General features: G+C 32.4%; 1 protein-coding gene across 1 annotated transcript in view; it reads left to right on the plus strand.

The window, feature by feature from the left end:
• Positions 1–15,535, plus strand: part of CDK13 (cyclin dependent kinase 13) — a 90,668-nt gene that overhangs the window by 48,790 nt on the left and 26,343 nt on the right. The window contains 2 exon segments of the mRNA XM_025041944.1: positions 9,274–9,463; positions 10,767–10,823. Coding sequence (XP_024897712.1) covers positions 9,274–9,463; positions 10,767–10,823 — 247 coding nt within the window.

Consider the following 15,535-nt stretch of genomic DNA (forward strand, 5'->3'; position numbering starts at 1 on the left):
TTGAGGGTGATAGATATCATTATCTTAATTGTAGCCACAGTCTCACAGGTGTATACTTTGTGGAAACTACCTAAATTGTACCTTTTAAATATGTTCAGTTTGTTATTGTCAGCATATTAAAGCTTTAAAAATTTCTTGTTCTGTTAAAATGTAGTAATCTTAAGAAAGACTATTGAGTTTATTACTTCAAGAAGTAAAACCAGTAAGACGTATACATAGATTTATTTTAACATATTTGGGTCATGTGATTATGGAGGCTGGAAAGTCTGAAATTTGTAAGGCTGACTGGCAAGCTGGAAATTCGGGCAGGAGTTTGTGTTGCAGTCTTGAGTCTAGAGGCAGAATTTGTTAAGTGATTACATTTGTCCCAGAATATAATTGAGATTGCACAGTCAGTCATATATGTTTCATTGTATATCCAACTCTTAACAGCAGAAGTTGCATTAAATGATAGCTGTTTAATAGAGTACTCATGATTAAGGTAAATAAAAGTTGTTTAAACATAACATGTGCTTTTAAGGTGGTGACAATATAACTATGGGTAAAACAAGTTTAAAGTTTTTAAAAAGCAAGGAAACTTTTAAAGATAAGATTGCTTTAAACATATTGAAGTTATAAATTCTAAAGTTATAAATTAATCTGAAATCCTCAAGGATCAGTTCATGTTCTAGTCTTTAAAAATAATAATTTTGACTATTTTAACTCTATACAATTTTCTTTGAGGTAGACCAAAAAAATTATGAAAATACCACTAAAAAAGTAGAGCCAAATATACTTTTTTGAAAATTAGAAAAACTTTTAACAAATCTGAAAAATTATTTAGTATTTTTTGTAATTAAAAAAAAATGCTATGGGCCAGCTGATGTCCTAAGCTCTTTACATATATTAATCCTCCTTAAAAAAAAAAATAAACCTATGAGGAGCACAGAAGGAAATGAGCTATGGGAAAAGTCAGAACTACTTTTTGATACACACAATACCTGATAAATGAAAAAATAGTGACTAGAAATATTCTTTTTTCAGGCATTTGAGTTCGATTTTAATAGGATGTGGAAAATCTAACTTTTTGACGTATCACAGTATATTTGTGGGAAAAAGCATTGGGAATTCAAATTTTGAGGCCAGGTACACGCCTATTCTCTCCTCTCAGTTGTGGTAACATTAATGGATTTCTACTCTTTCTATTCTTATCACCTTTCATGTAGTAGGAGCACATTTACTTACCCAGCTCACTATCACTGGAGGTGTGAATAAGTTAGGAATGGAAACCCTGAGGTGAAGAACCAGGAGCTCTTAAGTTTTCAGAGTTTGAAGCTTAGAGGACTAGGGTTTTCTTTGGACCTCTTTTTGATGTAACAATATCTGGATTTGAGATATTTACTTTTAGGGTGGCATAATCATCAGACCTTTCTGTTCTGCCATTTCAGGAATTGATCTGTTTCTTTTTATTGCTACTACCACTCTCAGCCACATCTACTTGTGACAAGTAATGTGCATGTATTCTTTTTTGGTTTTCTACCACTAATACCAATGAGAAAGAGGAGTATAGGTTCCTTCCTTCTCTGCCAATGCTCATACCCCAACCCCTACCTCACAGACATTTTTTTCTGTCTCTTGATCTGTGGGCAATGCAAAATTACAAATGTGACTTTTGGGTAAATAAAAATGCTCTAATAAAATCCCTGGATACTTTTAGAAGAAATTACTTAATATTTGTTGAGCATCTGTTATATGCCATACATTGTTGTAAGTACTGGGAATAGGCAGTGAATTAGATCAACAAGGCCCCTCTCCTATGGTGCTTACATTCTAGTGAGTTTGACTCTGGCTGTCTTGGATATTTTATCATAAGAGCTGAAGTTTGGGGCTGAGTTGGGGTTAAGGGAATAGAAAAAGAAGTTTCAAAAGAAGTTCCTTTCTCTCTATTCCAACTTGAACAGAACACAGGGTCAAAGGAGAGTGAGAGAATGTCCCCATTCACCCTGTGATAATATATGGGACTCATAATGCTAAATTAATTCATTTCTTCCTCTTAAAGCTAAAAATGTTTTCTAGCAATTATATATTAAAGGGCAAAGGTGGCTATAGGAAGAAATGTTTTTCTTTCTTTTCTTTGCAGATTTCAAGCAGAAATGTTTCTGAATTTTATATAAATGTCTTCAAAATTTATACATTACAAATATTTAGTCTTTGATTTTTTCTCAAGTAAAGAACAATGCAATTTTTGTAGCCCTTAGTTTTACAGTTAGTGTTAAATAATGTCTATTAACTTCTCTTTGTTGATTATTTCTGATGTCGAATTTGAGAAGGCAGAGTTCTAATACAGCTTATATCTTACTTTTGATTATACATTTTCATAAAGTAAAGATATTCGAGGTCATGTGATTTTTCTAAGATGCGCGCCAAGAAATTTATACCACTTGATATTTGTCCTTCTGTCACATCTGCCTTAACCTTCAATCTTGGATTGGTCACTTTTTTTTTTAATATTAAACCTGCTGGAAAAAAATCATACAACCATGTGGGTTATTTCCTTTTCGTATTTTTGGTGTATAGAGCTAGAACTTCAGGGCTGCCAGAAAGTCCTCAGCTTCTTCCATTCTACAAAGCAAAGATTCCTGTTCCCTTAAGAGAAGACATTGCTTCATTCTCTACTAAGAAATTCACACTTACCAGTGAGAAATCACTCTCTCAACTTCTAACTTTGCATTCACTTCCCTCACTTCGTACCCATTTCACTCTTTTATCTCAGAGGAAGTAGGATTTCTTCTTCCTGCTTAAAGCTGATTCTTTGAAGTTCCTAGGAACTTTGTTGTGTGTTATCTCTTCTATATTTTCAAACTCATTATTCTCTACTGGCTTCTTACTTTCAGCGCTAAACCTACTCAGATCTCTCCTACTTTAAAAAACTTTTCTCTGATTTGAGTCGGCCAATGGCTGTATTACTCTTTTTGATTCCTTTCCTTGTTGCCAGACTTTTTGAAAGAGTAATCACTACCTGCTGTCTATACTTTCTCACTTTTTTATTCATTAATTGGTCTGAATTTTCTTACCACTTTATAAAGGTCACTAATGATCTCTTGTCAAATCAGTAGTAATTTCTCAGTTTTTTCTTTACTCGAGCAACATTTATTATGTTGATTTGCTTCTTGAATGTCTTCTTGGCTTTTCTGAAAAAGCTCTGAGATTTATTTTCTATATCTGACTGTTGCTTCATACCCTTAGTCATTGGCCCTTTCTTTGTCTTTTCCTTAAATGTTGGCGTTCCTCAGGCTTATTTTCTTGTGGCCTTCTCTCTCCAGATAATCTCATAGCTCTGAGGTTATTAGCATCATTAACTCTGTGCCTTTATCTCATGAAAATATTTCTAGACCTGAGTTCCAGATAGCTGTACTATTCAATAGATCTTTCCATGTTCACCTTTCACAAAGGTATCTCAAACTGAGCATGCCCCCATGCTCCCATCAGTCTGCTTGCTCCTAGCCCTGCTTTAAATCTCAGCTTAAGTATCTCTTCCTGATTCCCCAGTTAAGTTTTATCTTTCAGGATACCACTGCATTTTTAAGCCTATCAGTTAAAGCATTATAATATAATTATTTAGTTATCTGTCTGTGGTGTTACTTTATTAGGCTATAGATATCAGCAACTCTTATTCATCTTTGTACTTATAAAAAATAAACTTTTATTAACTATTTTGTTGAATAATCTCAGAAAAGTAAAATTCTAAAATAATTGATACAGTATAGAGTTTATATAAAATATATATTCTAAAAATAAATTAGGATTTGCAAATGAAAACTTGTAGTTTTTTGGTCCACATTCATCATTCTTATTCTTTGTGTCTGCTTCCAGCCATTACTGATTTATAGTCTTTGAACATTAAATTAAATTAATTTAATTAATTTAAATTATCTGTAAATTAATACAGATAATTTACAGAATAAATAATTGAAAGTAGATTGGTTTTTTACTTGCAGTGGTTTTCTCATTAGGAATAATCTTACTATAAGAATTTTAAAGCACATTTTTGTAAATTGTGATAGCTATGATTTCACCTTACTTTTCAAGAAGTTTTGGTCATGTGTAAAATAATATTTTGGAATTCGTAATAAGTGGACAGTTGAGTTTCATCTCATTTCAATTGGTATGCAGTGAATTTATTTTCTCAGTACATTCCACTCCTTGCCATATATATGTTTTTAATAATATAATAATATATTTTCTTCCTGCCATTTTTTAATAATTTACCCAAATATCCAAAAATATTGTTTCAACATGTAATGAATATTGAAATTTTTAGGAGGCATTTTACATTTTTTTGTACTGTTTTTAAAATTCACAGCACATCTCATCTCAGTGGGTCTAGACACATTTCCGGTGCTCCATAGGTAATTGTGACTAATGGTTTTTGAATGGACAGTGTCGTCATAGAATACGCCCTTCTTGGACGTAGATATTTTGTTTGACATGTTTTGGTGTCTCCTACCAATATTTTACCCTATTTACTATTTACCTTACTTTCTGTGACAGCCTTGGGCTTTTTGTTGAAGATCTACCTTTTATCTTTTCTAAGTCTGTGTAGCTGTGGAGCTGACTCTATTTCCAGTTGTCTAGGGGCAAGTCACTCAAATCTGTCCAGTTAGAGCCTTATAGTTTTCCTGACCACAGGTTTGAGACTTTCCCTGATTTCATGTATAGAATGATATCTTCTTAACTGTGAGATGTGATCCTGAGAGCATAAAAGGGCTATTGCTGCAGCAACCACCTTGAGGCAGTATGGGTTCTGAGGATAGAGCCAGCTCTGAGAAATGGAGAGGGGAAACCTAGACTCTTGACATAGGATTTTTGAAAGCTCTGTTTCATTGTATACCCCAAACAATGGAGAACATTTAGTTACCTTTTTTTGTTCAAGCCAGTGTTCATTGGGTTGTAGAAAGTCCAAGTTTGATTAAAACTTGGATAAAAGAGTAGGGAGGTCCATCTTAAATAGCCTGTGGTCTTAGAATGTCCTAATAGCACAGGGTTCTTCCAGGGTTGATGGGAGAGTTTCCACCACTTAGAAGTCAGGTCCAGTTGTGATTCCCTGACCTCAGATATTTGATTCTACTTCTTGTCAAGGGTTGTTCACATCTTTTGATGGGGCAGATATTGAAGGATTCAACTTCATTACAGTGAACAGTAATAACTGTAGTGTCTCCTTAATGAAGAGGATCAGAAATGCGAGTAACAGTAATTTATTCCCCCCTGGGGTGTTCTTCTCATTGCATTTTATTGCTTTGCCTATGAGTATAGAACTTACTGTGATCAGCTTTTACTGAATTTAAAATCTCCTGTATTTTAAGGACTTCTTTGAAAATAAAGTTCCTCTAAGTATAAAAGTAAAATGAGTTTACCATAATCATTGAAATAATGGCAATATATATAAAAGGAAAAAGTAATTTCCAGTTTTCTCTTGCTACTTTCTGCTCAACCCAGCGTTAACAGCCTCTTATGTATCTTAGACTTTCTATGCTGAAAAATGGAAATAGAAATAATAGAAGTATATCACTGAGAGAGAGTGAGAGACAAAGAGAGACAGAGTTAGTGAGAGAGAGTCAGGCAGGCAGTTAGTCAAGCAGTGATACACAGAGTCCATCAGAGACACACAGTTCAGTGGAGTCTAAGAGAGACCCACAGACCGGGACACAGAGAAATAGAGACAGAGGCACAGAAAGTCCTATAGAGAATCTGATGGACAGACAGACAGACAGACACACACACACACACACACACACACACACACACATGCACACATATACACATACATACACACGGACAAACACACATAATACTTTCATTGTCTTCAAAATCCTCTTTGTTACACCTATTCATTCCCATCCCTTGAAACCCTGGCAGCCATTGACTCTTACTTATCTCTACAGTTTTACCTTTTCAAGAGTGTCATATAATTGGAAGCATATAGTAAGTAGCCTTTTCAGATTGGTTTCTTTCACTTAGTAATATGCATTTAAGTTTGCTCTGTACATTTTCTTGGCTTCATACCTCATTTCTTTGTAGTGCTGATTATATTCCATTGTCTGGATGTACCAGTTTATTTATACATTCACCTACTGAAAGACATTTTGGTTACTTGTAAGTTTTGATGACTATTAATAAAGCTGCTATAAACATTCATGTGCAGATTTCTGTGTGGATATAAGTTTTCAACTCTTTTGGGTAAATACTAAGGAGTGTGACTGATGTATCAGGTGGTAAGAGTATGTTTGCTTTTGTAAGAAACTTCCACACTGTCTTCAGAAATGGCTGTATCATTTTACATTCTCACAAGCATTGAATGATGGTCCAAATCCTCACCAGCATTTTGTGTTGTCAGTATTTTGAATTTTTGCCATCCTACTAGGCGTATATGGTATCCTGTTGTTGTTTTAGTTTGTCATTTTGTAATGAAATATGTTGAGAATATTTACATATGCTTATGTGCCATCTGTGTATTTTCTTTGGGGAGGTGTCACTTCATATCTTTTGTTTACTTTTAATTGGGCTTTTTTTTCACTTGTTGATTTTGAAGACTTCTTTATATATGTTGAATACCAGTCTTTTATGAGATATGTATTTTAAAAGATCTTCACCCAGTCTGTGGCTTGGTCTTTTCATTCTCCTAATGGTGTCTTTCTTGGAGCCAAAGTTTTCAATTTTAATGAAGACCAACTTCTTTCACAAGACCATTTCTTCATTACAGATTGTGGTTTTGGTGTTTTATCTACCAAGTCATCACCAAATCCTTGTTCACCTGGATTTTCTCCTATGTTTAGGAGTTTTACAGTTTTGCATTTTACCCTTAGGTCTATGATTCATTTTGAGTTAATTTTTGTGAAGTGTGTAAGGTCTGTATCTAGATTCTTTATTATTTTTTTTTTTGGCATGTCTGTGTTTACTTGTTCCAGCAACATTTGTTGAAAACTATCTATTTGCTGTTCAAGTGCCTTTGCTGTGTTGTCAAAGACTTTTTTTAAAGATCTATTTGTGGGCTTTCTGTTCTTTCCTATTGATCTACTTGTTTGTTCTTCTGCTAATACGTTGTATTGATTATTGTAGATTTATAGTAAGTCTTGAAGTCAGATAGTATCCGTCCTCTAACTTAATTCTCCTTTAATACTGTATTCAGTATTGTGTTGGCTAGTCTATATGCATGTCCATATGAACTTTTTCAGTTTTTCGGTATCTACAAAATAACTTGCTGGGATTTTGATTGGGATTGTGTTAAATCTATTGATCTTTTTGGGAAGAACTGACATCTTGACAATATTGAGTCTTCCTATCCATGTACATGGAATATTTTCATTGATTTAGATCTTTGGTTTTCACTAGAATTTTGTAGTAGTTCTCATATAGCTCTTGTACATATTTTGTTAGATTTATATCTAAGGGTTGTTTTTTTTTTACTATTAATGTAAGTAGTATAATTTCAAATTCCAGTTGTTCATTGAGGGTATGCAAGAAAGCAGTTACCTTTTGTATATTAACTTCGTACCTTGCAACCTTGTTACAATTGCTTATTGGTTCCAGGACTTTTTGGTTGACTCTTTGAGATTTTTCTACATACACAGTTGTGTCATTTGTGAACAAAAACAGTTTATTCCTTTCTTTCTAATCTATATCCCACTTATTTCCTTTTCTTACTGCATTAGCTAGGTCTTACAGTATGATGATGAATAGGAGTGGTTAGAGGGGATATCCTTGGCTTGTTGATATTAGTAGACGATCTCTCAGTTAAATATTAAGTTAGCTGCAGGTTTATAGATATTCTTTATCAATTTGAGGAAGTTCTCTATTCCTGGTTTGTGAGTGTTTTTTTTTTTGAATCATGAATGGTTGCTGGATTTTGCCAAATGCTTTTTCTGCATCTGTTGCTGTGATCATATGGTTTTTCTTTGTTATCCTATTGATGTTATGGCTTACATTCATTTTTTCCTTGCATACCTGGAATAAATCCCACTTGGTTGTGGTATATAATTCTTTTTATACATTGTTAGATTCAATTAGCTCATATTTTGTTGAGGATTTTTACATATATGTTCATGAGAGACATTAGTCTTTAGTTTTCCTTCCTTGTAATGTCTTTCTCTAGTTTTGGTATTAGAGTAATGCTGGCCTCATAGAATAAGTTGGAAAGTAGTCTGTCCCTTTGTATTTTCTGGAAGAGATTGTAGAGAATTGGTGTAATTTCTTAAAGTTTTGGTAGAATTCAGCAGTTAATTCATCAGAGCCTGGTTCTTTCTGTTTTGGAAGTTTACTACAAAATCTTTGCTCTGTTTTAATTAGAAAGTGATCATGAACTTTCCCCAGATGCCGTTCTTTTTGGCATATTGATAGTTTATTCAATCAATATGCCAATACAATACAGAGTGATCATGAACTTTCCCCAGATGCCATTCTTTTTGGCATATTGATAGTTTAGTCAATCAATATGCCAGTACAATACAAACTATGTATTGAATTATATTAGCTTTTCCATCCTTGAATTCCTAAATTAAATTCTGCTTGATTGGGATATTTTTTTAATATCGCAATATTAAAAAATGTATTGAATTATATTAGCTTTTCCATCCTTGAATTCCTAAATTAAACTCTGCTTGATTGGGATATTTTTTAAATATAGCTTTGGATTCAATTTGTACAAATTTCATTTAGAATTTTTGAATCTTTCATATGTACGGTTGTGTATATGCTATGTTATTTTGGGTTTTGGTAGCAAGATTAAGATGGTTTTATAACAGAGTTGTAATATCTATGCTTTCAAATGCTCTGGAATTAAATAGAATTAAATTACGTGTTTGTTGGAGGATTAAAGGAAGTCATTGAAAGTTCAGCTGGGCTCAGATTTGTTTTTTTATTAAAAACAATTCTTTTACCACCTTTACATTTTCTTTGATGAACTATACTGATTTTACTCAGCTTTTCCTGACAGTTTGTTTGATATTCAAAACAGTTAAGAATTTAATTTATACCCAGAAACTATACAATGTAGAAATCAGCAAAGTTGATTTTATATCATAAGAGTTTCATTTATGAGAAGCAAATTGGGTTAGATGTGTCCTCGGGATATATTTACCTGCTATTAAATTCAGAAAGATGAATGTTATTAAAGTGGCAACATAGCTCTTCTTTTCAAGGATTAATTTTTACCCCAGGATTTTAATTAAAAAAATTTCAAACCTATAGAAAAGTTGTAAGAATAAAAATCTTCAATGTTTTAATTATTCTTGTTCTTAGGTGCATTTTATCTGGTGTTTGAATATATGGACCATGATCTGATGGGACTATTGGAATCAGGCTTGGTTCATTTTAATGAAAATCACATAAAGTCATTTATGAGGCAGCTCATGGAAGGTCTGGATTATTGTCATAAGAAGAACTTTTTGCATAGAGATATTAAATGTTCAAATATTCTTCTAAATAATAGGTATGAGTTTGATATATATGTATATATATGAGTTTGATATGAGTATTACATATTGTATACTTTGATTTTATTAAAAGGATTTATAATTTACAGTTGACCCTTGACTGACTCTGGGGTTAGGGGTGCCACCTCACCCCACAACTCGCATAGTTGAAAATCTGCATATAACTTTTGGTTTTCCAAAACCTTAACTACTATTAGCTTCCTGTCAAATGGAAGCCTTACAACATAAATAGTTGATGAACACAGCATTTTATATGTTATATGTATTATATACTGTATTCTTACAATAAAGTGAGCTAGAGAAAAAATGTTAAGCATAAAGAGAAGATACATTTACAGTATTTATTGAAAAAAAATCTGCATGTAGGTGAATCCACACAGTTCAAACCCATGTTGTTCAGTGGTCAACTGTATTTCATTGCTCAAACTATTTTAACATAATCAACAATATTACAGCTTGGGGTATTTCTGAAGTTGTGTTAACTGTACTTTAATTAATTTCCAATAATAGTTGATAATGTACATAAAATAATACTTAGTTGACTTTCTTGATATTCTTTCAGATAATATGAATGGATCTTCTGATAATATTTTAGTATAGTGTCAGTATAGATTTTAAATTTTTTTAATTTACAGTTTTTTTTAAAAACAGTCATCATGGTTTTAAAGTGCTCTTTTAGAAGTGTGCATACACACATATATATATACACATTTATACATACATACATATGTATAAAGCTTATGTTGAGTATTTTACTGACAGCATAACCTAACTGATAATTCTATTGTAATTGGTATTATTTGTTAAAGTGAAGCATGCCTGGTCCTGATTTTAGTTAGTATAAAGTGTTCTATGTACCTAGCCCCTCTAAGAACTAGAAAATTAAACATAAATTTAAAACAATGTGATTTAGTTCTTGAGCATTACTGACTTGAGCATTTGTCTTATTGCTAAATAGTGGAAGTTTTCTCATTTTTTTATTTTCATTGAAGTGTACTTTTCTAAATAGAAAGTAAATAGTACTGAAATACTGTTACACTAGTACTACTATAATAATAGTAATAATTATGAAAATAGTACTAGTATTATAGTAGCTGAAATTATCCAAAGAAAAGTTCTAATTTTTTACCTTATTTCATCCTGAGTTTATCTACTAGCCTTCACTTATAGGACCGTGGGCACTACAGTGTGATCAAAGTCAAAGTTTATATAAGTATATTTCTGGGAATAGATATGAATGTGTATGATCAATTCAAAGTAGACTAATACTATTTGTTCATTTTGTTTTACTTCCACCAGAGGGCAGATAAAACTTGCAGATTTTGGACTTGCTCGATTATATAGCTCAGAAGAAAGGTAAGAGTACTTTCAAATGAATATTGTAGACATTAGAGACTAGCTTTAGAAACTATAGGAAGAACACCTTATTGATAGTATGTTTCGTAAGGAAAGAGAAATTTACTTTTCATGATTAAATGCATGTAATAATAAAGTTTTGTACCATAATTGGGTACTATTTTAATTTCAAGTTTTTAATTTTAATTTAATTTCAAAATTTTATCTCAATTTAAAAATAATTGTTTTTAACATTAGAGGTAAATGTAATTTCTTTCAAATGTGCTATTTTAAATGTAACAAGTGAATTTAGGAATTTTTTTAGAAATTTATCCTTGAATTTCTAATGCAGATCGAGACATTGTAAAACCTTTGTACATGCTTTTTGATATTGCATGTTTGAACTTATAAACTGTTTTAATTATTATTTTGGACTTCTTTTTTTAAAAATTAATTATATATACAGTCGTGTGTGTGTGTCTGTCTGTCTTTGTGTTTGTTTTAAGCTCCCTAAAATCTTTTTTTTAAACTTGTAAGGAAATTCAGTATATAACTTATGTGCGGAGCTTCTTTTGGTAAAGTTGGCATGTGTATCTGACTTTGGCTTATTTTGTGCCTGGTGATAGTGAAATATGACTTGTCTTATTAAAATTAATATGTAATTTCAAAATAAAATATTTTTGTGAAATAGTGGATTTTATGTAAATAAACTGGAATTAATTGAGTTTAAATAAAGTTCTAGTTTAGCCTATTCCTTTCCTGTCGGACAGCATTTCTTTTTTATTTATATTTTTAAAAATAATTTTTAAAATTATTTATATATTTAATTCTGACATTTTTTATGTATGGCAACTCTGTAATTCCTTTACTGTCACCATATTTAATATAATGAAATATCAGTTAATTGGAATTCTTAGAAATAGGTGTTTACTTTCACTGAATCTTGGCCAGTTTCTGGTTAGTTGGAAAAAATCCTCTTTTTGAATTTTTTAGAGTGAAAAACTGTTTATTTTTTAGTCTTGCAGTGCATGTGATATCATTCTTAAAATTATTTTCATTTAGAGATTTTTAAATGGTGTGTTTTGGATCCATTTGAGTTCCATGAAACCCCTCAGAAACTGTGGTATGGACAGGTTATTATGGACACAGCTAAGGTCCTTTCTACCAGCCAGAGCTTTTTTGCTTTTGTTTTACCTGCTACACTTCTAATTAATATTTTGTTTTAAGAAAATGTTGTATGGTTGGGGTTTTTATAAAGTTTCAAACTGTTCTAGAGCTTAAAAGCTATAACCCTCATTTTTGCATTTGAGAAAAGAGACCCAGAAAGGGTTAAATGACTTTAAAGATCAAAAAAATATTTGTTGTCAGAGTCAAGAGTGTATAGTTCAAGGTTTCCAGCTCCCATCTTTTTATTCTTTCCATCGTGTATAGTGCTTCCTGATAGAAATTGAAGGAAAAATGAATTGGTCCAAATGTGTACTTAATGTAGAACTTCACTTGAAGTATGTTTTTTGAATGACTAACTTTCAGTACCTGTTCTTGAGGGAGAAATTCTGCCTAATTAAGAATTCTTTCTGCTTAGCTGGTTGAGATTTCACTGTAGTTAGATCATCCTTTCTTAATACTAAGTATGTGTCTGCTTTGCTTGAATAAAATCCCCTTTTTCTTGTTTTCACGTTAGGTTTCAGTGGAGATGGAGAACAGCTAAATTAGCATTTCCCATTTCAGATTCCTTTTATACAGATATTTGTTCACATTGGAATAAACATGTTCCAGAAAAACTGACTGTAAAGCCAACTTTTATCTATCAAACCTTTTGAAATGGAATGTTGGCTTTTAATGAAGTGCTAGGGGTGCAGTATGTTCACTGAGCCATGGTCCTTTTTGCCATATTGAATTGATATAGGAATTTTGAGCTGAGAGAAATATGAAATTTAAAATCCCATAACTTTGCATTTTTAGGTAATGTATACTGAATTTTTCTGCTTAATCATATTTGTAAGACAAAAACTTGGTGTATCATTATCTTGTTTTATAAGCAAATATCTTATCCTTCAGGATTTTATGTACTCTTTTAAAGCTTTTCTTTTTCAGATTTGAATAGTTCGAGTTTCTTTAAAATCATTTAGAGAAGTAGGCTTACTTTAATAGAACAACTTTGAAATACATATATTGTTCCAGTAAATTTTAATAACAGTGATTTCTAACATACTGAAATCTGCCTTTAACTGAGGTACTGTATTGTCCCAAATTTTCTAGGTATTTCTTGAGATAAACATACAGCAAATGAATTTTCACTTATAGTTCTTTGTTATAATAAACAGAAAGAAATGTAGGGCTTTACCATAATACACTCATCCAAATGGTAAGTCACTTTAAAGTATTTTTAGGTAATTAGCTATGGACAGAATAACCGAAGTGTTCAATAAATTACTGCAGTGTTTATTTGATTCAAAAAGAGCAGATTTCATCTTACCACTCTAATAGCATCTTCCACATCTCTCACTCATTTGATTTTGGATATCTTTTTGAATTTGAGAAAAATGGATGGAGTTAGAAGTTAGTGTGGAGGAATTGAACATTGAAGGGATGTAACCAATATTGATCTCTGTCATGTGTATTATAAGATAAGAAAGGAGAACTACCGGATTAAAATTGGAGGGAAAATGATTCCTTGAAACTTGAATTTTGAATCATCAGTATTCAGTATTTTGAATCATCAGTATTCATACTTTGTCCCTTTTGGCACTGGGAAATATAGAACTTGAGAACAGAGGTTTTTGCCCCATTTCTGCATTACCTGGTTAATTTTTTTTTCAGTAGCTATATGAAGTCCAACTTTTCCTGAGACTTTAGTCACAATGATATACCCTTTTTGGAGTTTTCATTTTACCAAGTTGTTGCTCCCATGCTTTTCCAAATGATAGAGCATCTTTTTCTCTTATGTGATTGTCCTATATGAAAAAGTATGTGCTTTCCATATAAGCGAAATTAATTTCATTTTCTGGAGAAGAAACTATAACTTAGAACATTTACTTTTTTTAATGCAAAGAGCAGAAAACCCTTAGGCCTAAATTGAGAAACTGCCAGTTAACTAGTTGTGGAATATTGGGCAAGTCACTTAATCTTTCTAAACCTCATTATTCTCAACTTTAAGATAAAGGATTTAAAGTCTCTAAAATTCTTATTTATAAAGTATTGAAAAACATCTTTCATGGTTCTAAAAATTAACTGTGCTCAAAATAAGACTTTAAAACTTTTTGAAGGTAGTATCGCCATCTAGTGGCTTTTCATAAAATTGCCATCAAAAGCAAAACTAAACCCCAAAGTGCCATGTGTAGGTGTTAATGGGGGAGGGAGAGAAGTATTACTTCTTGCTACTCGCCCAAGGACTAGGTGAGATTATATTAAAGATAAAATTATCTCCTTCTTACTGTATTCTTGTGTTTTTACTCAAGCTAGAATTGTAGTTAAAGACAGGGACTGTATTTTAAACTTCTGTATTTTATATGCCCTAAAACAGCGGTCCCTAACCTTTTTGGCACCAGGGAGCGGTGCTCCTATGAGAATCTAATGCCTGATGATTTAAGGTGGAGCTGAGGTTGTGATGCTAACACTAGGGAGCAGCTGCAAATACAGATTAAGCTTCGCTTGCTCACCCGCCACTCACCTTCTGCTGTGCGGCCCAGTTCCTTACAGGCCACAGACTGGTTCTAGTCTGTTGCCCGAGGGGTGCAGACTCCTTCCCTAAAACATTAAATACATTCATAGTAACTGTTTCATTAATTTCGATCCAGAAAAAGTTTATTCTGATCTGAAGGACCCTCCTTGTATAGATCAGTGCAGGGAGCTTTGGGGATTCTAGATAATACAGAGGATGTTCTGGGAAATCCTGGACAATATTAGAACCATGGTAATAGAAAGATCACCCATAACATGAATAATAATAAGTAATATGACTAAACAAACTTCGGGAATGGAAGTCTTATTTAAGATCACTGATTTAGCTGTATGATCAAGATTAAATTGTACCTCCTTTGGCCATAATGGAGTAGGTTACATTTTGAGCATATAAAATAGAAAAAGCAGTTTAATTCTTTAGTGTACAGTGTTACCCCTCCTCACGTGGGGGAATCATATCAATTCCCTTAATGCTGAAGACACAAATCTGAATTTCAAGTCTTGATCTTTTTTCTGATCTCTAAACCTGTGTGTTTACTGGACACCTAGATGATATAGGTACCTTAAATTAAAAATATTGTTAAAAAACCTATTTTCACATTCCCCAGAAAAGTCTGTTCCTTTTCTTTTATTCCCCACTTTGGTTCAAGGTATCCAGTCACTCTCACATACAAAGTGGTTGGTTTTCTTGCCTCTGGTCTTTCTCTCTTGCATTGTTTTCTCTTGCCGTTCTTAACTACCATCCCTCACCCCCTAAATAATAGCAATTTTGAACTATTCGCAGTTTCCTAAACAAGCTGAGCTCTTGACTACCTTTCTGAAGGTACATAAGTTGTTGCCTTTTGTAAGGAATTATACTTCCCATTACCTCAGTCTGACAGATTTGTTTTTGTTTTTTTTTTACTTCAGCATGCAGTTCAGGTATTACCTCCTTTGAAATCTGCCCTGAATCCCACGGGCAGCATTGGGCTCATCTTCGTTTATGTGTCAAGAGTACATTATTCATTATTTTATGTAGTACTTAGAGTATGTTATAATATATATCCTATTGC

This window comes from Pteropus alecto, unplaced genomic scaffold (genome assembly GCF_000325575.1).
Source record: "Pteropus alecto unplaced genomic scaffold, ASM32557v1 scaffold109, whole genome shotgun sequence".
Classification (NCBI taxonomy): domain Eukaryota; kingdom Metazoa; phylum Chordata; class Mammalia; order Chiroptera; family Pteropodidae; genus Pteropus; species Pteropus alecto.